Genomic DNA, 12,602 nt, shown 5'->3' with positions numbered 1-12,602 from the left:
TATGTTCCTTTTTAGCAAATGTATGCTAGGCTAATGCCCTTTCAGATCCAGTTGTATATCAGGACATAGGGGAACCTTGCCCAATTTTTTTCTGGAGGTTCTAAAACACTTTGAATGCATTTCAAACATTTTACAGTGACTTAGCTACTCAGTTGAACTTACAGCATTCATCAATATATGCTCTTTTTCAGCAATGTTTTGTCAAACATGGTAACAACGCGTGATATTTTACTTACTTAAGTATTAGATAATAGGGCATGATTTGCCAGGTTAGCGATTCAGGCCCTTTCTGAGCCTTTATTGTTTTTTCTTATGGTCTGTCCTGGCTTTTTATTTTATATTCTAACACCCCCACCTCCCCCCTGATAAAAACCAAATGGTAGTTCCCTTACTGTATAACATTTCAGGAATGTCCTGGTTTCATGTAAGTGCATAGCAAGGCCAGGCTTACTTCTCAATAATTCTTATAATGCCCAAGCACTAAGAGATTTATTCTTTGATAAAATATTGCTAGCACAGAAAGTACCAGTTAAATATTTTTACTGAGGTAATGTCATTTAATTAGATGTACTATATCATGATGATATTCAGATGTAAGTGTTGATTTTCTGTTAAAGAGTTGTAAGAGTAGTCTCAACTCAAGTCTTGCCAAGTTCAGTTGTCAGGAATAAGGTTGTATATATTATGTAACCGGAAGATATAATTAGTTTTCAATAATGTAAGAAAAACAGCATCTCACCATGTTAAGATAGAAACAAGAATCTTAATTGTCTTTACATGTGTAACATGCTGTGTAGAGAAAAAGTAGGAAAGTTTATGTGACGACAAGAGTATATCAAGAAAATATTTCACCTCCAAAATACAGAAGCACAATGCTGCTACTTCACTACAATAATAATGAAGAATCATTATACTTCTCCAATGGCCAGTGGCCTTCAGTCATCAAAATTCCCACTTAAATATATGTGTCGATCAAGGACTCTAATAAAGTAGCTAAAAATACACATGATGCAGAAATTTCCCATATAGGTTCATTTTATCGATGTACTTTGTATTGCATTGTGCCATCTTTAAATTTTTATTTATAAGCATTGGGCATTAACTAAGGGGAAGAGCTTTACTAACCCTGTAAGGAACAGTAGACAGTTTTTAGCTCACCTGGCTGTAGGCCACGTGAGCTATTGCCATCACTTGGCATCCGTCATCGTTGTTAACAATTTCTTCTCTGAAACTACTGCATAGATTTGCACGAAACTTACAATGACTGTTCCTTAGATTATCCTGCATAAAATGACCGTTTGGATTTTTGATCGGTTGAAAACATGGCCGCTGTTACTAAAAATAGAACATAGGGTTTGACAGCAGATTTTTGCATATATCTCCAAAACCGTTAGGTTTAGCCAAATTCTGACAAATTTAAAGTATTTAGCTTGACGAGGTCTATCTGTGGTCAAATTTTGGTGAAAATTTGTTGACCCATGTTGGAGTTAATGCCTTTTTGGGCGTTTTTTGATGTGTTTGATGTTATTACTTTAAAAAATCTTCTCCTAAGAAAATACTATACAGAATTCAATGAACGTTAGTATTTTTGTTTTAGGGTATCCTTAACAAAATGACTGTGTGGATTTTTGATCGGTAAAAAAAGTGGCCGCCATTACTAAAATGGAACATAGGGGTCAGATAGATTTTTGCATACATCTCCAAAACCGTTAGGTTTAGCCAAATTCTAGGTAAAAGTATTCAGCATGATGATATCTATCTCTGGTCTAATTTTGGTGAAAATCTGTTGACCCATGTTGGAGTTATTGTCCTTTTTGGACGTTTTTTGCTGTTTTTGATGTTATTACTTTAAAAAATCTCCTAAGAAACTACTGTACAGAATTCAATGACAGTTGGTATTTTTGGTTTTTTTTATTGCTGCGATTTTTGAAGGGTTAAAAAACATGGCCGCCGTTACTAAAAATAGAACATGGGGTCGTTCATTAGTTTTTGCACATATCTCCAAAACCGTTAGGTTTTGCCAATATCTTTTAATTGCTCAAATGTCCATATTATAAGGCCTGCAAAAGTCCTCAGGGATCAAAGTTGTTAGACAACTCTATGTAATGGTTATTACCCTTGAGAGGTGAAAAAAAGACTTTTTTTTTTTACAGTTTCAGCCTATATCTTGAAAATATAATAAATAGAATGAAACTTTTTATTGATGATATTAAAAATTTAACAAGATGAGCGATTCAGGCTCCTGGGATCCTCTTGTTTTGTTTCCATATCTAATATAATCTACTGGTAGTTTTCAGTTGGGTTGGATAAAATAAAGAGGGAATGTACATTTATAGGAGGTAAACTGATAAGTATGAGTATCCCTGAAAGCCATTGTATACAGTTAATTTTATAATACTATTACATGATGACTTCTATATTGGCCATATTATTGGTTCCAGGTATGCTGTATTGGCCTGAAGCGCAGCCACAGGCCATGTAATATAGCTGGCCAAGGCCATTAACAAGGTCATTACAGAAATCATCAAGCAAATATAACAAAGAAATGAAAGATGCTTTGATCGAGGATTTTTGCAGAAATAGAAAAAAACTGAAGCTTGGACTATATGCCACAATTATTACAAGTTTTCTAATGATATTTCTGTTGTTTACAAAGAAATAAATGTATCAGGTTCATATTCATTGTGATCTTTTTTTTGTAGTCCCAAGGAAAGAAATGATTACGAGGAAGAGTGCTATCCAATTCAGAGGGTTTAGTTTCAGCAGTATCTTTTTGTTCATTCTTGGATTGTCACAGTTCTGATGCCACAATGTGTTTTATGAACTGTGTTTTTTTTCTCCATTTTCCAGCATAGAGGCATCCATTACTGCTACTGGTAATATACAGAATCTTGTCCAATCAGTTGCATCATTAACATTTACATGTTCAAATGTGAGTTAAGACCATACCCTTATCATGGTAAATATTGTACAATCAATCTTACTAGGTATCTTGCTCATCAATTTCTTTGTAAACAATGATAATTTTTCTAATTACCTGTAAAAGATTACTGTGTAAAAGACGACTAAATAGTACTCAGAACCCTGGCATGTGGCTAGGGTGCTCTGCCCATAGTGCAACTGGGTTGTGTGCCCCAGGTGGTGGAATGGGGTACCCCTGGTATGCTACATGCTGGGGTCATCAGGCCATAATATGGAAAACCTGACCACAAATCATAGTGGTCCACCATGATGGGAAAGACGCCACATTCCTTGCACGTTTAAGAACCCTGCTGTGGTATTACATAGGAGTAGAAATCTTAGTGATATGCTGCAGGAGGCTAAATTGCCGGACCCTACCCCCTCTCCCTATTTCCAGTGGCAATAAAAATCTGTCCACCCTATTATCCTTGTGTCCCATCCCATTTTTCATTTCATAATCATTTCATGTTCATTTAATCATCCATTTCATGTTCATCGCCCGGATATTGTTGAAATATTGCTGCTTAGGCATTTAATACCAACAATCAATCCATCGATTATTGTGATATGTTTTTCTTTATACCATTCATGTTTCAAACATCCTGTATTGAATGGATCAAAACTAGGCCAATTTCAAGGAAAAACATGGCCTTCATTACTAAAAATAGAACATAGAGGTCAAAATACAGTTTTGCAAATTACTCAAAAACCATTGAATATAGCAAAATTCTGACAAGGTATTATTGTTCACTATCAGAAAACAAGCCTGTGCTGAATTTTTCAAAATGAATTGCCGCCTGATGTAGGAGATATGGCCCTTGAGACTGATTTTTTTTTCGTTTTTCACACGTACAATTTTGAAAATCATCTTCTCTGAAACCATTTGACAAAATTTAATGAAAGTTGACATAATTATTCCTTAGGTATCCTGCACAAACTGATTGTTTAAAATTTTTTCATCAGTTGAAAAACATGGCCTACGTTACTAAAAATAGAACATAGGGTCAAAATACAAAAAATTCTATTTTTTCCTAAACTATTGAAGAATAATGGAGATGAAAGCTACTCATAAGATAAACATATTAATCTGAGTTGACTGGCATTATTGAAATTTTTTAAAGATTTTGTGGCCATTTTCACTAGTTGCTTGGATTTCATTGATTTTTGGGTTTTTGTAGGAAACATGGTATTCTAAGTTGAATGATGACGACGAAAATTTGTTCTGGATGGTCACTGGCTGAAGGCCATGTGAGCTATTGCCATCACTTGGCGTCCGTCGTCGTCGTCCTTCGTCATTAACAATTTTTCAAAACTCTTCTCTAATACTACTTGACCAATTGGAATTAAACTATTCTTTTTCATTTATCTCAAAAACCGTTAAATTTAGCTAATTCTGACATGATGAGATCTATTTGCGGTCAAATTTTCATTTTGATATGTTAAGCCATATTGGAGTGATTGCCCTTTTTCAACGTTTTTGCTATTTTTAATGTTATTTCGTTCAAAAATGTTCTCTTCTGACACTACTTTACCAATTGAAACCAAACTTGGTACGAATATTCCTAGGGGTATCCTGCATAGAAGTGCCATGAGGATTTTTGATCCGTCGAAAAAAATGGCCACAGTTACTAAAAATAGAACATAAGGGTCAGACAGTAGTTTTTCTCATATATCTCCAAAACCATTAGGTTTAGCCAAATTCTTTCAATAGCTGAAATAATCCTTATTATTAGGACTACTCCTTGTAAGAGTTATTGCCCTTTAAAGGGGAAAAATGAGGTTTTTTTAACAGATTTCAGCCAACATCTTGAAAACTATGATAGATAGAAACTTGCAATTGCTGAAATGATCCTTATGATAAGTCCTACTAAGTCTTCTTGAGTCAGAATAGTTTGACAACTTCTTGTTAATTTATTGACCTTGAAAGACAAAATTCAACCAGATGAGTGATTCAGGCTCCTAGGAGCCTTTCGTTTTGTCATGCTACCAGGTATACATTTGATATTTAGTACATTGCTTTACTTAGAAAATCACTTTATCATGGCAAGTTACAGATCAAGTTTGGATTTTGTTCAGATCCGTTGATTTTTTGTGAGTTATTTTTTTGTTGATTTTTTGTTGGTTTTTTGAAACTTTTAAACCAGTAGAGATATCATTTGAACATCAATTTAAAGGTACCATATCATTCAATTTCGAACTTTTTGGTTTTTATTTGAAATAACTCTAAAAATGTAATACATGCTGTTAATGTGCTTTTACTATTTTAAAAACAGTTATTATTAAAGGTCAAAGGTTGTAATTTTCCCCTCTAGATTGAGATCAAAGCCAAGTTGTTCTCTGAAGTGTACTGAGGGGTAAGTATCTCATACATTATTGTTTTTACATGTGTCAAAGTTTATTACATTATGACCTCTTCATGTATAGAACACTAAAGTCTTTTTTTTTTGTCAAATTACTGCACTATTTACTGTATAGGTATAAATTTTTCCACTTTTTTAGAGGTGAACAAACTTTGAAAAATAGTACCTGCTTTATTGATTTTTGACACTTTATAACACTAATCACTTTTTGAAACAGTGAAAATTGATACCTGCAAATATGTTCACTAAACGGAATCAGTAAAAATTACCAACTGTGAAAATAGATATGTTTACAGTACCAAAATCATGGAAATTTTTTTATCACTAAATCAGCAATTTTTTTTCACTTGATATGGTTATAAAATATGAACAAAAATATATTTTTTTAGGTTTAAAAGATGGAGTTGCCTTGCCCAGTAGTGTCAACAATACTCAAAATGAATGTGCTTCTGCCAATACTTATGTGCTAAAATGCTTCTGACATTTGTGATCACTTTCCTGGGTGTCTCCTGCAGTTATGTAATAATGAAGTTGATATTCAATCTTTTTAATATATAGTAATGATTTCTTTCCCAGAAATACTAGGGATAAATCATTTCAATCCCCCCTTTTTGCAGTGATCATGGATGTTTAATTACCTTGAAGGGTTTAGATTTATATCTTGACAAATAAATTTAATAGCACACTTCATTTGTAATCAGGTTATGTAACTATATTTTAACAGCTTTTAACTTTCAATAAAACTTTGCTGAAGGAAAAATGGACTGAAATAATTTTAGATGATCTTTAACCTACTGACTATAAGGAATCAATATATCAGTGTTAAAATTGTTGTAAATGTGAAAATTTATGTCTAATGATTTTAAATGTTTTTGTCAGTCTGTTTAGTGATATATTTATGTTCTATATATAATCCAAACACACTATTAAATAGTACTTTGTTTTCATCATCAAGGCCAAGTATAATTTTTTGACATGAATTAAATGAAGAGGAAATATACAAATATTTATTTTCTCCCACTAAGAAGATTGGGGTCAGATAATTTGATGAGACCAATGTTTATTTCTATACCATACCACCAAGGCCATTTTAATAGTTTCCTTTTGAAAAATTTTTCAGGCAGGAAAAACTATGTGAACCATTCTATTTTTTTGTATGAGTTATGCCCCTTTGAACTGAGAAATTTGTGTGCCCTTTGAACTTGGAAATTTGTCAAAAATCCTCAAAATGACCTTGTCACTTTGAATTCTCTGAAACTACTGAACCGGTCAGCGCAACTTCTCTGCACCTTACAACAGAATTTTATGAAGCTGTTCTGCGGACATGGTGGATACTGCAAGTGGATCCAGTTTATGGGACAGGGGAGACTTTTGTTTTTGCAGAAAAAACAAATTTTAATTTCTGAATGTGGTTAGTAAGGAAAGCTTAAGTTTTAATCCTAATGTTTATCCCTTAACACTGCCATATTTTTACAGAGAAAAGTTTGAAATGATAAATGAATCCAAGAAGCTTAACCAAAAGAAAAATAGAATCTTTAGAAAAGATACAATATGGGGAAAATTATGAGAAATTTAAGAGGCTATACCTTTGATCTTTATGGACATCCAATGCTGTATTAGGCCCTTAGCAAATAGGCTCTGTGGTAGGGGTGGGTTAAGACAATCCTTAGCTGCAAAAAGCATTAGAATTTTTTTAAATTACCCTAAAATTTGTTAAGTGAAAAATTTTGTCCACATAACCACCATCCTTGAATTAAGGAGAATAAAATTGACCATGTGATAAGATGGATAATTAACAGAACACCTCAAATTTTGCTTCCCAACAATTATGAATTAAGGCTATGGATTGTAAAGGTTTAAACATAGTCCAACATTACAGTCCTTTATCATAAGTATACTACTCTCTATGTTGACACAAGAATATCTGTAAATAATGGCCAGTTAATTTGTTTATTTGGTGATTTCAAAGTAATCATTATTATCCCACCAATACAATTTTTCCAAATCAAATAATGGGCTGATCTATGTGTTTTTACTATTTAAAACAACAATAAGCTTGTCCTATACAGTAATGTTTTCCTTTGAAAGAGAATTCTAAACATGTTATATATTGTGACAAAAGCTTTAGACATTATATTCCTATTTAGTAGACATAGGTTTTTACAAGAACTTTTTCGGTTATTCTGTACAGGTATTTATAGCAGGTGTAAGGAGACACCTGAATGTTATTTTAACTTTGATCTGAAGACATGAGGTATTACAAGTATCAAATTCATTAGTACACAGATAAGTATATAGATGATGACACACCTGTGATTGTCTAAAAAGGATAATTTATACCTCTCATTGGATTAGGCTGTACCTGCACTTTAACTTAATTAAATAAATACTGTCCAGTTGACTGAGCATGTAATAAAGTGAATGGGGACATTCTCACTATCTGTTGACCGCCTGAGTGATTGAATTGTTATATTTTTACCTACTATCTGATAGTTACCTGTACATGTCTGTCTGAGGGATTTATCTTGGTCTGTAAACTTTCCTCTGGTGGAATGTTAATGTCATTATAAACACAATTATGATTTAATTGGGATGTAATTTATTGTTCGGTACCTGTCTGGATGTTTTTCGCTTTGATCTCATCACCTGAATCTAAAGAGGTAGGCACTGTATTCTTTTTAAAGCAAACAATATCATTTTTAAATATAAAGTTCTTATTTTACTTCATAATGAATAAACTATTAAAAGTAATGATATCCTTTCAATGTTTTAGATGAAATATAGGTACATGAACATAGCTTAACCTAGTCAAATAGACTTGTTCATGATGACTGACTTTTTCATTTCAAGATATTAGAAATTCTATTTAAACTTGTGAAATATGGAATTCAGAATCATGCAAAAGTTTCAAATTAAAAAACATCAACAGAAACTTCTGGACGAATCCCTGATTACTAAAGTATTGTTTTCTTTGTGAAAATATGTCATAATTAATTTTTTGTGTTCAATGAGAATTTTTGTTCTCACTTCTGAAGCAAGGATATTCATAATATTAACCAAATCATAAAGTCAATTTTAAAGTGAGAAAAGAATCAAACATTGCCAGAAAATGCAGGACAAGAAAATCTCAGACACATTCAGTTAATATTTCAATATTCTCTTACTCGTCAGAGCCATCTTAAACTTGATTTCTCTGTCTTGCACTCGCAGTGGTGGTAGATTTTTATTTTTTTTAAATGACAAGACAATTCTACTTCATGAAACTAATTCATGTTTCCTTAGGTTAAAGGTCGAGGATTTTTTTTTCCTGTTTTCAACCTGTTTTATGTGGATACTAGTATTTTCACTAACTTGACCTCTCTGTTGATCAGTACATGTATTATAAATCTTTTCCCTGATTTGTCACATGCTGTAATTGGCCCCAGAGGGACAAGGGATTTACTGACCTCCGTGTAAACATTTATATTGACTAATATAAAAACAAATTGTAATCATTTATAATGAATGAAGTATGTTGATGTACAGTTCTGTCATTGTTGACTACTGTGTACAATTTGATCATTAATCTTTTGTTTTATCAGGCATTATTTATCATTAAGTATTTGTATATATGAAACACTTTATCATAGTATATCATCATTGAATGTATAGAATTTCTCCTTCCTTCTGTCTAAACTTAATTTCCTGGAGAAAAAAACGGCTTGTATGATTGTCTTATAGACATTTCACTTCAATTGTGGGCCAATATGACTAGGCAGAAATTGATGTACAGGTAGTCTTGATTCTGCTATGTTTTCAAAAATAGTGAATGTTTTGTCAGGAACATATCTCTTCCTTCAACTTCAGTTTTCCTTAGTGTCTCGTGCAGGTCCGGGTGTCAAAAGAATAGGTCTGCAGCAGCGCTAAGCTTGTCGTAAAAGGCGACTAAATAGTGCTCAGAAACCTAGCCGGGGGTTAGGCACTCTGTCCACAGAGCAACTGGGATGTGAGCCCCAGGTGGTGGAATGGGGTACCCCTGGCATGTTACATGCTGGGGTTGTCAGGCTATAATAAGGAAAACCTGACCGCAAACCATAGTGGTGCGTCATGTTGGGAAATATACCACATTCCTTGCACATTAAAGAACCCTGCTGTGGTATTCGATAGGAGTAGAAACCTTTGCGCTCCGCCACAGGAGGCAAAATTGCCAGACCCTACCCATCCCTTCCTTTTATCTTGTGGCAATAAAAAATTTTGGACCCTTTTATCCTTGTGTCCTATCCCTTTTTTTCATTTCATCATCATCATTTCATGTTCATTTGATCATCCATTTCATGTTTATTGTCTGCATATAGCTGAAATATTGCTGCTCAGGCATTAAACCCCAACAATCAATCAATTTTCCTTAGTTAATGTAAATTTGATGGCAGCTTTAGACAAAACTTTAACTAAAGAACAAAATAACATAAGGATCCTCTACAACAGTTCATTTATCCTTACATGACTGTTATTTAAGTTATCCTTACAGGAACTGTCATTTAAGTTATCCTTACAGGAACTGTTATTTAAGTTATCCTTACGGGAACTGTCATTTCAGTTATCCTTACAGGAACTGTCATTTAAGTTATCCTTACAGGAACTGTTATTTAAGTTATCCTTACAGGAACTGTCATTTAAGTTATCCTTACAGAAACTGTCATTTAAGTTATCCTTAAACAGGAACCGTTTTTCACTGGTCTCTCTTATTTAATTCACCTATATACACACTTTAACTATTTTTCTTATTCTTTTATGGTGAATTGTTTGATTCAAATGATTTTCTCTTGATTTCATTTTTTTTTCTAGATTTTTGTTTGTTTTTTTTTCCAGCTTTTATATATTATGATAATAGTGAAAATTGCTCAACCTTTTTTTCTGTTCTAATGCTGTCATGCCTTGGAAATTGTCATGAGTGTCACCTCAAACTGTATTGTTGTATTTGTAGCACCATGTTCATCCTGCAGGTAGTCATGATGGAAAACGGTCGTTTATTTGCATATTTTTTTTTATCTCAGACATTTGACATTTCATCTTGTCACATGAATACTGCATTGGAATTGGACATTAAGAACATTTAAAGTATCCATCACATATAGTTAATACCCTTGTCTATTATTCTGCCATTCTGTAACAACAGAATATCAAACCGTTTATCATGGACTTAAATAACATTATAAGTCATCACCTTTCTAAACTTTTTAATGCCTGCAGATGTTGAGCTTTTTTTGGAATGTGAGTGAGTATATCTTGATAGGTTACAAATCAATATAGTGCTGTTCCTTTTTTCTGAGTTATATGAAGTTACTGGCCTTGTACACTTTTGGATAGGCTTGCAGAATTTGAGCTGAGTTAAGTAGAGTCTTTTTAAAAATCAGACAGGAGATGATTCTTGCATGTCAAAAACACAAGGAATTCACTTTTATTTTTTATTCAGAATCAGGCACAGACCCCATTACAGTTAAAGTTTTTCATCTGGATGTTGTGCTTTTAATATAAAATTTAGTTGATTTTAGTGATTTTTGGAAAAGTACAGATCTCTATATGGGAAGGACAACTGTTATGCCAAAAATAGCAGTTGTAGATTGAAAAAGCTTTGTTTGTTTGATGGATTTTTCTTCATCATGAATTACGTTAATATGGATGGTGTCTGAACTTTATATGGACTGGTACTGAAATATTTTAATTTAAGTTTGATCTTCTTCCACTGATTTTTGACAAAATTTCAGGCTTTGAACATTGAAAATTACATAACAATAAGAAAATCTCCTTACTTTTTACCTAATTAGCAAGTACCTTAATTCAATCTCTTTATTTTATTACTTTATATTTGCCTGTACACTGTGCTATGAATTAATACAGTAAAACACTCAATCATGATCTAAAATAAAAGATCTGCAAAACTAGGGTACATAGTGCAGTAATCACTCCTACTTTTCTTGGTTTGACATTTCCAGACACTGATACATCTAGTTACCAGGAATTTTTTAGTTCATATTTTAATTAATGATTCATTTTTAAAGGCTATTTTCTTTTATGACATTGTAGATATTTATAGTTCATTTGCTATTCTTTCCTTTTTATTCAAATATATCATACCTTGCTATGATATGATGTAAAGGAATATCATCAGTTTATTTTAGTAATGTATGTTTTTTCTCCTGTTTCAAAGTTCTTGAGATATTAAGGTTGCCCTCTTTACTGTCATACAGTCTATTTGGTTATATTTGTATTCAGGTATTTGTGCTATGTGTCTGGTTTTTACATGATCTGGGACATATATGAAAACAATAATAAGACTTTGGTAGTTGTCATAGACAGTCCTGTCAGTTTGGACACAGTAGATTTATTATGGAGAAATTGAAATATATAAGTGTCATAAGAAAACAGTGTCATGTACTCTAAGCAAGTAAAGGGCTCATCAATAATGAAACAATATATGCACCAGGCTCAGTTATAGTTGTTTTGCTGGTTAAAATTAATTATGTTTTCTTGTCATTAGGAACAATTTTGTAGCCGGGTGGAAATAACATTTCTTAAGTTTCAGTTTCACGATATATTTATAATTGATATGTTAAATTCCAATGGAGGTTAATACAGTTTAATAAAAGTTAAAGTTTAGGAGTGTCAATTAAACAATTTTTGATTTAATATTACTTGATATTCTTGGTCTTAGTCCAAAATTTGTCTTGAAGGGATACATGTAATGTAGGAGGATTATTTCACAACAGATACATGTACATGGCTTTGACACATGTAAAAGTATTCCAACCAGTTTCTTCTAGATAGAACATTTTTATCAGGCCTTGTTAGTTTTAAGAGCAACTTTTCTCAAACTGTTCAGTGGATGTACATTGTAACTTCATACTAATTAGGTTAGATATCATATATTTCTTTGCCTAAAGTAATCATTTTTAGGTGTTTTATTGCCTGATTGGAAGATGTTCAAACTAAGGTTGTGTTAGAAGTGTATAAGATGTCATAATCTGTATGAAGGGAATTACATGTACCATATGGAGTAGGGTATATACTCTTTTGCTTTGAAATTACAGATCCAACTTGAAAGGAAATGTTGTACAAAAAATGCTTGAAGAAATGCTTTTGCAATTAGATTTACTCAATCAATAACATAGCCTCTCTTAAAATATCAGCTTCTGTGAAACTGCATATCAAAATGTTTTGAAACTTGATATGATTGTTTTTTAAGCACTTTCATACCCATATTTGGCAGACATGTACCTTACAAGGCAAAAAACTCATATTCAT

The 12,602-nt window shown here is 32.6% G+C and overlaps 1 protein-coding gene across 1 annotated transcript in view; it reads left to right on the top strand.

Moving 5' to 3' along the window:
* Positions 1 to 7,602: 7,602 nt before the first annotated feature.
* The window catches only part of LOC148624347 (apoptosis-stimulating of p53 protein 2-like), a 48,899-nt gene continuing 43,899 nt past the window's right edge, over positions 7,603 to 12,602 (top strand). Inside the window, exon 1 of the mRNA XM_088567113.1 lies at positions 7,603 to 7,981. Coding sequence (XP_088423239.1) covers positions 7,943 to 7,981 — 39 coding nt within the window. The 5' untranslated portion in view covers positions 7,603 to 7,942. The remainder of the gene's footprint in view (positions 7,982 to 12,602) is intronic.

Source organism: Perna viridis, chromosome 2 (assembly GCF_037379345.1).
Source record: "Perna viridis isolate PV_CMFRI_1.1 ecotype Kerala chromosome 2, ASM3737934v1, whole genome shotgun sequence".
NCBI lineage: Eukaryota > Metazoa > Mollusca > Bivalvia > Mytilida > Mytilidae > Perna > Perna viridis.
Note: the sequence above shows the minus strand (reverse complement) of the source record. Positions and strands in the feature narration are given on the sequence as shown.